At 43.7% G+C, this 13,207-nt stretch overlaps 1 protein-coding gene across 2 annotated transcripts in view; it reads right to left on the reverse strand.

The window, feature by feature from the left end:
• Positions 1-8,669: 8,669 nt before the first annotated feature.
• Positions 8,670-13,207, reverse strand: part of LOC121276595 (cytoplasmic dynein 1 intermediate chain 1) — a 312,746-nt gene continuing 308,208 nt past the window's right edge. For both annotated transcript variants that reach the window (XM_041185192.1, XM_041185190.1), the window contains exon 17: positions 8,670-9,313. In XM_041185192.1, the coding sequence (XP_041041126.1) occupies positions 9,194-9,313 (120 nt within the window). In that variant the 3' untranslated portion in view covers positions 8,670-9,193. The remainder of the gene's footprint in view (positions 9,314-13,207) is intronic.

Genomic DNA, 13,207 nt, shown 5'->3' on the forward strand with positions numbered 1-13,207 from the left:
AGGGAAAAACATCAATAGAAGTGACCACTGCACAGTTATTGTGGAGAGGAAGTGCCACCTTCACATTGAAGATACCCTCCATTTTGTTGTGTAGCACTACCACCGTGCTAAATGGAATAGGTTTTGAACAGATCTAGCAACTCAAGACTAGGCATCCATGAGGCACTGTGGGCCATCAGCAGCAGCAGAGTTGTATTTGAACACAATCTGTAACCTCATGACCTGGCATATCCCCCACTCTACCATTACCATCTAGCCAGGGGATCAACCCTGGTTCAATGAAGAGTGCAGGAGGGCATATCAGGAGCTGCACCTGGCATACCTAACAATGAGGTGTCAATCTGGTGAAGCTATAACACAGGAATACTTGCATGCCAAACAACATAAGCAGCAAGTGATAGACAGAGCTAAGCAATCCCACAACCAACGGATCAGATCTAAGCTCTGCAGTCCTGCCGCAATACAGCCAGTTCCTTCATCCAAATCATTAATATAGACTGTAAGTAGTTGAGGTCCCAGCATTGATCCTTACGATACTCCACTAATTACAGTTTGCCAAGTTAAAAATGACCCATTTATCTCAACTCTCTGTTTCCTGTTAGTTGGCCAGTCCTCTATACATGTCACTCCTATCACCACAACTTTTATCTGAACTCATAACTACATCTACTGGTTCTTCTTTATTCACCCTGCTTTTCATATCCTCCAAGAATGCGAATAAATATGTGAAACACCATTTTCCTTTCACAAAACCATGTTGACTCTGCCTGATTGATTGTATTATGATTTTCTAAATGTCCTTCTACTGCTTCCTTAAAAATGGATTCCAGCATTTTCCCAATGACAGAACTTAGATTAACTGGCCTATAGTTTCCTGCTTTCTGATGGCATCCTTTCTTGAACAGAGGCATTACATTTGCAATTTCCCAATTTATAGAGACCTTTCCAGAATATAGGGGGTTCTAGTAGATTACAATCAATGCACCCACTGGGTGGAATTTCCCCAAATTTGTACTAAGTGTCATAGTGGGTGGGAAAGATGGCATTCCACCCACCAATGGCAGTGGTGGGTTTTCACACCATATTGGCCTGAGCCTGCCACATTATTTATGTATACCAGGGAAACACGCCATTTCCATGGCAGGCGGGATCTCGTTCGCTCATCATCGCCCCACAGTTGCATCACGCCAGCCGCCATGTTTAAAAAGCAGCTGCCAGCAGAGTGCTGATCGCCACCAGCTCACCACCACTGTCTGGGAAAAATTCCCAGCAAAGGAAAAGAGACGGCCGCCCCCCGGTTCAACGATGGGTCCCTTGGGTGACTGGTGGATGCTGTGGAGGTGCGCTGAGATGTCCTGTACCCCAGCAACCTGCCTTCCTGCCGACGTGAAACAGATTGCACCATATTGGCCGTGCAGACCGCCTATCATGCTGGCCGCCAGCGGTCATGGAAAATTCCGCCCAATATCTCTGCAACTACTTTTTAGACCTTAGGATGGAGGTCATCAGGTCCAAGGGACTTGCCAGCCTTTAGTCCCATTAGTTTTCCTAGTACCTCTTTACTAGCGGTTGTGATTGTTTTAAGTTCCTTCCTCTCTTTTGCCTCTTGATTTTCTACTATTCTTGGAATGCTTCTACTGTGATGACAGATATAAAATACTTGTTTAATTTTCTCTGTCATTTCCTTGTTGCCCATTATTAATTCCCCAGTCTCACTCTCTGAGGGTAATGCTTATTTTATCTCCTTTATTTTTACCCATTATAAACTTTTAGAAGTTTTTACTGTTTGTTTTTAATTTTTCTTGTTTTCTCTCATATTCTAATTTCCCCTTGTTTTAAGTTAAATTTGGTGGTTTCTACATTTTTTCCCCAATCTTCTGGTTTACCATTGTTCTTCACAGTATTATACACCTTTCCTTTCAATTTGATACTATCCTTAATTTCACTTGTAGCTACAGATGCTGTATCCTTCTCATCGTTTTTCTTTCTCAATGGAATATATTTTTGTTGAGAGTAATGAAATACTTCCTTAAATTTTGCTACTGCTTCCCTACCGTCTTATCTTTTAATTTATCTTCCCAGTCCACTTCAGCCAACTCTGCCAACCCCAGCCGTGTATTCACTATACCCCCTGACCTTCCCCTCTCCGATGCTGAACGTTCAGTGCTCAGCAAAGGACTTAGTTTCATACCCTTACGCCCTCACCTCAATGAATTTCGGGCTCGGCATGATACTGAACTCTTCTTCCGCCGTCTTCGTCTCCGGGCTCACTTCTTTGGGCAGGAGTCCTCTCCCAGTTCAACGGATCCTTTTACCCATCTCCAATATTCTCCCTCCACCTGGACCCCTGCCTCTGGATTCTTACCTTCTCTCGATCTTTTCATTGAGAACTGTCGGCGCGACATTAGTCGTCTCAATTTCTCTGCTCCTCTCACCCATTCTAACCTGTCTCTCTCTGAACTTACTGCACTCCATTCTCTCAGGTCCAACCCTGACATTGTCATCAAACCCGCTGACAAGGGTGGTGCTGTTGTTGTCTGGCGCACTGACCTCTACCTCGCGGAGGCTGAGCGTCAACTCGCAGACACTTCCTCCTACCTCTCCCTGGACCATGACCCCACCAATGAACATCAAGCCATTGTTTCCAGGACTGTCACTGACCTCATCTCCTCTGGGGATCTCCCTCCCACAGCTTCCAACCTGACAGTCGCCCAACCTCGGACAGCCCGCTTCTATCTCCTACCCAAAATCCACAAACAGAACTGCCCCGGTAGACCGATCGTCTCAGCTTGCTCCTGCCCCACAGAACTCATTTCTCGTTATCTTGACTCCCTTCTCTCTCCCCTTGTCCAGTCCCTTCCCACCTACATCCGTGATTCCTCTGACACCTTACGTCACATCAACAATTTCCAGTTCCCTGGCCCCAACCGCTTCCTCTTCACCATGGACGTCCAATCCCTCTACACCTCCATCCCCCACCAGGATGGTCTGAGGGCCCTTAGCTTCTTCCTTGAACAGAGGCCCGAACAATCCCCATCCACCACTACTCTCCTCCGTCTGGCTGAACTTGTTCTCACGTTGAACAATTTCTCCTTCAACTCCTCTCACTTCCTCCAAATAAAAGGTGTGGCTATGGGTACCCACATGGGCCCCAGCTATGCCTGTCTCTTTATGGGATATGTGGAACATTCCTTGTTGCAGTCCTACTCCGGCCCCCTTCCACAACTCTTTCTCCGGTACATCGATGATTACTTCGGTGCCGCTTCATGATCTCGTCGGGACTTGGAAAAATTTATTAATTTTGCTTCTAATCGCCACCCCTCCATCATTTTCACGTGGTCCATCTCTGACATTTCCCTTCCCTTCCTTGACGTCTCTGTCTCAATCTCTGGTGATAGACTGTACACCAATATCCATTACAAACCCACCGACTCCCACAGCTATCTCGACTACAGCTCCTCACACCCCGCTTCCTGTAAGGACTCCATCCCGTTCTCTCAGTTCCTTCGCCTCCGTCACATCTGTTCCGATGATGCTACCTTCAAAAACAGTTCCTCTGACATGTCCTCCTTCTTCCTTAACCGAGGTTTTCCACCCACGGTCGTTGACAGGGCCCTCAACCGTGTCCGGCCCATCTCCCGCACATCCGCCCTCACGCCTTCTCCTCCCTCCCAGAAACATGATAGGGTCCCCCTTGTCCTCACTTATCACCCCACCAGCCTCCGCATTCAAAGGATCATCCTCCGCCATTTCCGCCAACTCCAGCATGATGCCACCACCAAACACATTTTCCCCTCACCCCACTTATCGGCATTCCGTAGGGATCGCTCCCTCCGGGACACCCTGGTCCACTCCTCCATCACCCCCTACTCCTCAACCCCCTCCTATGGCACCACCCCATGCCCACGCAAAAGATGCAACACCTGTCCCTTCACTTCCTCTCTCCTCACCGTCCAAGGACCCAAACACTCCTTTCAAGTGAAGCAGCATTTCACTTGCATTTCCCCCAACTTAGTCTATTGCATTCGTTGCTCCCAATGTGGTCTCCTCTACATTGGAGAGACCAAACGTAAACTGGGCGACCGATTTGCAGAACACCTGCGGTCTGTCCGCAAGAATGACCCAAACCTCCCTGTCGCTTGCCATTTTAACACTCCACCCTGCTCTCTTGCCCACGTCTGTCCTTGGCTTGCTGCATTGTTCCAGTGAAGCCCAACGCAAACTGGAGGAACAACACCTCATCTTCCAACTAGGGACTTTACAGCCTTCCGGACTGAATATTGAATTCAACAACTTTAGGTCGTGAGCTCCCTCCCCCATCCCCACCCCCTTTCTGTTTCCCCCTTCCTTTTTTTTTCCAATAAATTATAAAGATTTTCCTTTTCCCACCTATTTCCATTATATAAAAAAAAACCCCACTAGAGCTATACCTTGAGTGCCCTACCATCCATTCTTAATTAGCACATTCCTTTAGATAATATCACCAACTTCAACACCTATGTGTTCTATTGTACTATTGTCGTTGACATCTTTTGATGATCTGCTTCTATCACTGCTTGTTTGTCCCTACAACCACACCCCGCCCCCCCACCTCTCTCTCTCTCTATCTTTCCGCCCCCCACACACACACCTTAAACCAGCTTATATTTCAACTCTTTCTTGGACTCGAACTCAAGTTCTGTCGAAGGGTCATGAGGACTCGAAACGTCAACTCTTTTCTTCTCCGCCGATGCTGCCAGACCTGCTGAGTTTTTCCAGGTAATTCTGTTTTTGTTTTGGATTTCCAGCATCCACAGTTTTTTTGTTTTTATCTCTGTCTTCATGCCCTTGTAATTGCCTTCATTTTAAATTTAAGACATTAGATTTAGACCCACATTTCTCATCCTCCAACTGAATGTGAAATTCTATCATATTATGATCCTTTAGGCAATAGTGATCCTTTGCTATGAGGTCATCAAATAATCCTGTTTCATTACATATTACCAGGTCTAAAATAGCTGCCCTGGTTGATTCCAGAACATTCTGTTCAAAGGAACATGCCCAAATACACTATGAACTCATTCTCCAGGCTACTTTTGACAATTTGATTTGTCCAATCTATATGACGATTAAAATTGCTCATTATTATTGAAATATTTTTCTTACAAGCTCCCATTATTTCTTGATTTATACTCTACGCTACACTGTGGCTACTGTTATGAGGATTATAAACTACTCCCACCATTGATCTTTTTCCTTTGCTATTTCTTAACTCTATCCAAATTGATTCTATATCTTGATCTTCTGAACAAAGTTCCTTTCTCACTCCTCTACTCATTTCATTATTTATTAACAGGACTACCCCCATTCTTTTTTCTTCCTTCCTATCAAATACCCTTGAATATTTGGGTCCCACTCTTAGTCACCTTGTAACTTTAGGGAACATTTTCCAGCGTCGGGAGGGTGGGAGGTGGGGAGGGGGAGTGCAGGAGCGGGCGCCGGTGGCTGGCCTTCCAATCAGCGCCTTCGATCAGGGACACGCCGCCATTTTACGTGGGCAGGCCAATTAAGGCCTGCCCAGCGTGATGTCTGCCAGGAAGCTATGCGCTCCCTGTGCGGGCAATGGGGGGGGTGGCGGAGATTCCCTCAGCCAGGCATGCGTGCAAACAAGCACACAGATCTTCCTGAGGCAAAGTGCTGCCTCAGGGAGATCGGCTCCGAATAAAAAAGTGAAAGGTAATAAAAAAAATTCCCTGACATGTCCCTTCATGTGACACTGTCACATGAGTTGGGACATGTCTTTAACTTTTATTTAAACATTTGATAAATATTTAAAAGCCCTCATGAAACCTCGTCGCACCCGTGGATGAGGTTTCATGCTTTTTCCAAGGCGGCCTGGGATTCTGGCCTGCCCGCCAACCCTAAGGCTGGACAGGCAGGTCCATCAATCAAGTTAGTTTTTTAACGGCCTTACTAGGCTGTTGACAGTTTGGCGGGCACATAGTCGATTCGGCTATGTGCCTGCAAAACTGAAAATCTAAATGACACGGGGTGACGGTGGGGTGCATGCCTGACATAACCCCACATCATTTGACACGTCAGCGAGTGGGCTCCACCCCCATCCCGACTGGAAAAACCTGTCCTTTGTCTCTGAAATGGCTACCATCTCATGCTCATTTATTTCTATTTGTGCTATCAATTTATATTATCTTATAAATGCTGCATGCATTCAGATAAAGAGATTTTAATCCCATCCTTTTACCATTTTTCTCTAATCTGACTTTTTTTGCTAGTGCACTCATTTTATATGCTCTGTCCACTCCTGTCACTCTGGTTATCATTACTCATATTACCACCCTGCAATGTTGCCTTGCCCTTTCTCTTTAACTTTCCAAATGTCCCCTCATGTGAGGACACTAGTCCCAGCGCAGTTCAGGTGAAGACTATCCCAAGGATACAGTTCCTACTTTCTCCTATACTGGTACTAGTGTCCCATGAATCAAAACCCATTTCTTTCACAACAATCTTTGAGCTATGCATTCAACATTCTGATCTTATTTGCTCAGGGATAGGTAGCAATCAGAGATGATCATCTTTGTGGTTCTGCCTTTTAATTTAGCTCTGAGCTGCTCATACTCCCTTAGCAGAACCCCTTTTTCAGTCCTACAATGTGGACAACAGTTGAATCTTTCCTCTCCCACTCTAAGTTTCTCTCCAGCCCTGAGAAGATGTCTTTAACTCTGGCAACAGGCAGGCAACACAGCCTTCGGGAGACACTGTCAGCTGCAGGGAACAGTATTTATCCCACTAACTATACTGTACCTTACCACAACTATATTCCTCTTTACTCCCTCCACTTGAATGGCCCCCTGCAACTGTGGTCAGTTTGCTCATCCTCCTTGCTCTTGCCCACACAAGTAACAAGAATATTGAACCTGTTAGACAAGTGTAAGGGCTGAGGTTCCTTCAGTGCTACCTTCTAGTCTCCATACCTGACTCACTCACAGTCACATTGTCTTGTCCCTGATGACAGACAAAAATCTTAAGTCCTAGCCTAAGGGGCGGGGTGGAGGGGTGGGGGGTCACTGCCTCCAGGAACAAAGCATCTAGGGCAATTAGGGATGGGCAATAAATGCTGGCCTAGCCAAAAATGCCCACACCTCATGAGCAAATATACAAAACAAGGTAACTCCCCCTCCCTGATGTATTGCAGAGTCTGAAGCTTGGACTCCAGTTCATCAACTCCGAGCTGAAGTTGCTTGAGCCGCAGCTTCATGTGGTTGCCATAAATCACACACACCAGCTGCCACAGCTGTCACACATCACCTGCCCTGCCATCTTTATTGTATTTTATTTAACTAATTAGGTTTCAAGTCCAGAAATAACACTCAATAAGTATCAATAAGATAACCTCTCATTTTCCAAAATCCAAAGGCCAGGATTTTTCATTGGTCAGGCAGGCTTGGCGGGAGTGGGTGGTCATGGAGCGCGATTTTATGCAGGCAGGTCAATTAAGCACTGGCCAGCATGGAACGCGAGCAGTGCTACCTATGCAGGTGGAGGCAGGGAGAGTCAAGTCCAACGCTCTTTCTTGCATGCACGCAAAAGAGCCCTTCAATCTCCCTGAGGCAGCTCCATGTCTGAGGGAGATTGAAGCGATTGTTAAAAATAAATAAAAACAGTAAAAATGTCATGAAACACGTCCCCTCTTCTGACTGTGTCACGAGATGGGACGTTTTCATTTTTCAAAGCAAGTTTTTATTTAAGTTGTAAAAGCTTTAGGAAACTTCATTCCGCTCGTGGATGAGGTTTCCTAAAAAACTTTAAGGCCGCTTAGTGTTTTTGCCTGCCCGCCAACTGTGAGGTTGGACGGGCAGCGTAAATTTGAAATTAATTAGTTCGTTAATGGCCTTAATAGGCCTTTCAATTGTGGGTGGGAGTGCAACCAACTCCGGTGCATGCCTGCCGAATGAAATATTGCAAGACAGCACAATGACACAGGGACACACACCCAACATCATCGCGTGTCATTTTATGTTCCGGTGCATCGGGCCCACCCCTGCACGCCGAATGTAAAATTCTGTGCAAAGAATACAGGCCCAACCTGTCCAACCTTTCCTCATAAGATAACCCCCACCCCAGATATCAGTCACGTGAACACATTTATATCCTTTCTTAAATGAAACCAAAGCTGTATACAGTACTCCAGGTGTGGTCTCACTGACACTGAAGAATAGGAGCCTGCTGGGTATTGTAGTTTTTTTTTAATGTATAAAAGTAAGCTTTGTCTGGGGAAAAAAATATGCATCTATAGAATTAATCTGATCTTGCATTAGCCACTTCAAATCAAGTTTCATTTGAACAGTAGCAAGTTCCTTGGAGAGGGCTAAAAATATAATTTTTGAAGTAGATTTGTGTGTCAATTGTGCTGATAAATACGAGTGCTCAAATATCAGTATGTTAACTGGTATGCAGATGACAAGAGGAGATATGCATTGTTTTTACAGCGCTTTTGGGATAATGGACTTTTAAAACTCCTACTTGAGTGGGAATTGCTACCAAATCACTTGTGAGGATGACTTTTTGGGAAAATATTAATTTCTTTAAATGAGAGTCATCATGACCTCTAATGCTTGAAATTAATGAAGAAAACAGAAATGTACGAAGAAAGACAATAAAGGAGACACAGGTTTGTTCTAGGATAGTTTATTTTAATGATTTCCTAGTATTTTCCATGCAGTAGTTTAATAAATATGGAGCAGCAATGCTCATACAGTACAACCATTCATAATGTGCATTACCAGTGTGAAAACACCACATTTAAAATTCTTGGCTCAGTCTTATACAGTGTATCTCACCACATCTGCACATCATCATATCTGGCATCAAATGTGTTTAATAGATCTATGCAATACAGGCATGCGAATACAAGTTTTAACTATGGGCTTATAGTCATTAAATACAACTAGTTAAAAGGCATCAATGAATGCATTATGCAATTTCAGTATTTATGACACTCATTTAACATCACAGAATTGAGCAGTAATTTTCATAATGCTATGTTGTTTTTAAACACACTTTACATATTGTTAAACATACTAGAAGTGTGAAATGGTAAAACTAATAATAGCAGCTTTTCATCATAAGTGGCACTTTACACTGGCATATCTTAGTATAGCATCATTGGACTGGCAAGGAGGGTACAGATAATGTCTTACAGCTGTACAGCCAATTCAACAACATTTTCCTCTTCAGCATCTGCCCGGTTAGCCCGGATCTCCACCAGGGTCCTTGCAAAACGAGCCCATTCATCACTGTGAGGGATTGCCAATTGCTGTGAATGAGAAGGAAGTGGAATTACGTCACCTCTTCAAAAAAACATTCCTAACCCTCAATCCTTAAACTTTCAAGGAGATAACTCATCTCCTGTTTTATTCATATGGCGACTGTACTGACCTATTTCATTTTACATTTTCTTTTAAAACTTTTTTATTGGTCAAGGTTACTTTCATTCACATGCTGTATACATTAGGATTAACTGTGGGCAGCTTGAACAGAATAAGTTAACAGGCATAAAAGCTCAAACATTTCTTTGGCAATGTAACAAGATATCAAGGCTTTAAATCACTAGCCTGCAGTAAATGTCATTTAACTATTACCAAGAGCCATTAACTGTGTAACATATCATTGGGTGCTGAGCGTGTCGAGAGCATTTTGTACTTCTTTGATATTTATATTCAACATTCCACTACAAGCAGGAATTAGGTAATGCATTGCCCTTTCATATCAAGAAGCTGCGTTTGAATTTAGCTAAAACCACATGAAAGTCTTTTTTCTGCTTGCTGTAAAGGTCACATGTACACAAGTTTGGACAGTCTCAATCCACTTCCAATGGAAAAACAGAAATACCTGGAAAAACTCAGCAGGTGCTGTTCCTCCATCTTCCTCATCTTCCGACTAGGCATTTTGCAGCCTTCCGGACTGAATATTGAGTTCAACAACTTTAGATCTTGAACTCCCTCCTCCAGCCCCACCCCCTTTCTGTTTCTTACCCCTCCCTTTTGTTTTTTCCAATAATTTATATAGATTTTTCTTTTCCCACCTATTTCCATTATTTTAAAATGTATTCCATCCATGGTTTATTTTACCCCACCCCCACTAGAGCTACTTTGCTTGTCCTGCTCTCCATTCTTAATTAGCACATCCTTTTAGATAATATCACCACCTTCAACAGCTCTTTGTTCTTTTGTCTATGACATTTTTTGGTTATCTCCTCCTATCACTGCTTGCTTGTCCCAACAACCCCGGCCCCACCTCTTCCCGCCCGCCCGCTGCCACCCCCCCGCCCCACAAAACCAGCTTATATTTCACCCCTTTCCTATTTCTACTTAGTTCTGTTGAAGGGTCATGAGGACTTGAAAAGTCAACTTTGCTCTTGTCCGCCGATGCTGCCAGACCTGCTGAGTTTTTCCAGGTATTTCTGTTTTTGTTTTGGATTTCCAGCATCCGCAGTTTTTTGTCTTTACCATTCCCCATGGATGTGGGCGTGCAGCACAAATATAATTATAATTGGGCACAAACTGGTAATCTAATTCAGATAGGTACCACAAGGACGGTTAGTGTGGAAAAGGAAAGCAACACAATGGTACAGTAGATTAGTGTTGTGGCAAATTGGGCTGAATTTCCTATCACTGGGAAGCAGCGACCAAAAATTAAAGAAGCTTCTTTTATCAAAAAAACGGTTGTGCGATTCTTCATCAAGTTTATGCTGCAATGGAATTTGAGGCATTAACTCCTGTTCATGAGAGGCCAGTTTGTTCAGCACTTTGAATCAAACATGACAGAAGGAAAAGTATTGCCATCAGTGGATACTTCCACCTCATCTGCCTTTATAGCAACCTCAGCAGGACTCATACATTGCCGCTTGGCAAAATTTAAAAACTACATGAACCAACATACTAGACAAACATACTGGTGTACTTGCAGTTTTCTTTCAAGATCTTTCAATTTACAATAATATAAAAAACAAACCCAATTAAAACTGTTTTTAAGGATAGTGCATTGAAAGAACTACTCTTTGTGTATGAGCCAATACAGTGAGTAATTGTAGACCATTTAAATGTAGAATACCACAGCCAAGCCAGATTCCATTCTCATCGAGAACCCCCACACGAATACTTTCCAGCAGGATCACTGTACTGTGGTGCAGTAGCAGCCAAAATTCCTCCTCCTTAGCCCAGTGATCTTGAGGCAATTGCAACAACTGCCATCCTAGCTATCATCGGCCAATTCAATACAGAATGTGACTAAAGCTTCCTGGTGTGTACGGGTCAGTACTACTTACATCTAATGACCTAGCTAAAAGGTTAATATACTGTCTTCACTGTTCATGATGCGGTCTCCTCTAGATTGGGGAAACCAAACGCAGACTGGGCCACTTTGCAGAACATTTACGTTCAGTCCGCAAGTGTGACCTCAGACTTATGTCGCTCATCTTTTTAATTCTCCACCTTGCTCCCGCACTGACCTTCCTGTTCTTGGCCTGGTACTGTGTTCCAATAAAACTCAATGCAAACTGGAGGAAGAACACATTGGGCACTTTTACAGCCTTCTGAATTCAACATTGAGTTCGATAATTTTAGATCAAAACCTTTGCCCTCATTTTGCAATGTGCTGTTTTGCCTTTTATTTCCTTTCACTTCTCTGTTCTCTCCTTCATTTTATGTTTAGATGACAGCTATCCTGCCAGTCACACCTCTTCTAGACACATCTTTTGTTTTTTTACTTGTTCCATTACCATTTCCTTTGGCCTTGGAACACAAAACATTTTGTCTTTTAATCTCTCCTGACCTCCACCCTATCACAGACCTTTCCTAACATTCTTCTTCACATGCTTCCACTTTCGCTTGCTCAAAAACTTCTCCCAGTTCTGAAGAAACATCACAGATGTGAAATATTAACTTTGTTTCTCTCTCCAGATGCTGCCTAATCTGCTGAGTATTTCCAGCATTTTTTGTTAAGGACTTTCCACTTTCTCCCTTAACATTATTTTGAAGTACAGACTGAATTATACATTAATAAAGCGAAGTTTACAAATTAACCAAAGCAGTGATGAGATTTTTTTCTTTTCTTTCAAGGGATGTTGGCATCACTGGCTAGGCCAGCATTTGTTGCCCATCCCCAATTTCCTTCGAGGTGGTAGTGGTGGTGAGCCATCTTCTTGAACGACTGCAGTCCATGTGATGCAGGTACACCCACAGGTCCAATAGGAAGGGAGTTCCAGGGTTTTGACCCAGTAACAGTGAAGGAACAGCAATATAGTTCTAGGTTAGGATAGTGTATGGCTCGGAGGGAAACTTGCAGGCGGTGGAGTTCCCACACATCTGCTCCCCTTGTCCTTCTAGAGGTCACATGTTTGGAAGGTGCTGTCAAAGGAGACATGGCAAGTTGCTACAGTGCCTCTTGCACATTGTATGTGTTGCTGCTAATTGTGTTAGTGGTGGAGGGAGTGAATGTTTAAGATGGTGGATGCGGTGCAGATCAAGTAGGTTGCTTTGCCCTGGATGGTATTGAGCTTCTGGACTATTGTTGAAGCTGCACTAATCTAAGCAAGTGGAGAGCATTCATCAAACTCCTGACTTGTATGTTGTAGATGGTGGACAGACTTTGGGGAGACAGGAGGTCAATTCCTCGTTGCAGAATTCACAGCCTCTGGCCTGCTCTTGTTGCCACAGTATTTATGTAGCTGGTACAGTTGAGTTTCTGGTTAATGGATGTTGATAGTGGGGGAATTCAGCAATGGTTATGCCATTGAATGTCAAGGAGAGATGGTTAGATTTTCTCTTGTTGGAAATGGGCACTCCCTGGCACTTAAGTGGCAAGTAACATCCACACCACATATCAGCCCAAGCCTGAAAGTTGTCCAGGTCTTGCTGCATATGGACAGGGATGCTTCAGTATCTGAGGCGTTGTGAATGGTACTGAACATCTAAATTCCATATTAATAACATTCAATTGATTAATAATTTTGGATTGAAAGCTAGTCTCAGTAATGGTGACCATAAAAAAATCATTGATTGTTGTAAAAACCCATCAAGTTCACTAATGTCCAAAAGGGAAGAAACACTGAAAGTGATAAGGGCACAGAATGTATTCTTGGTGTGGGGTTTCAATACCCATCAACAGGACTGAAGTGGAATCTCTCACAATGTGAGATCACCCCTCAATA

Source organism: Carcharodon carcharias, chromosome 3 (assembly GCF_017639515.1).
Source record: "Carcharodon carcharias isolate sCarCar2 chromosome 3, sCarCar2.pri, whole genome shotgun sequence".
In the NCBI taxonomy this organism is placed as follows: domain Eukaryota; kingdom Metazoa; phylum Chordata; class Chondrichthyes; order Lamniformes; family Lamnidae; genus Carcharodon; species Carcharodon carcharias.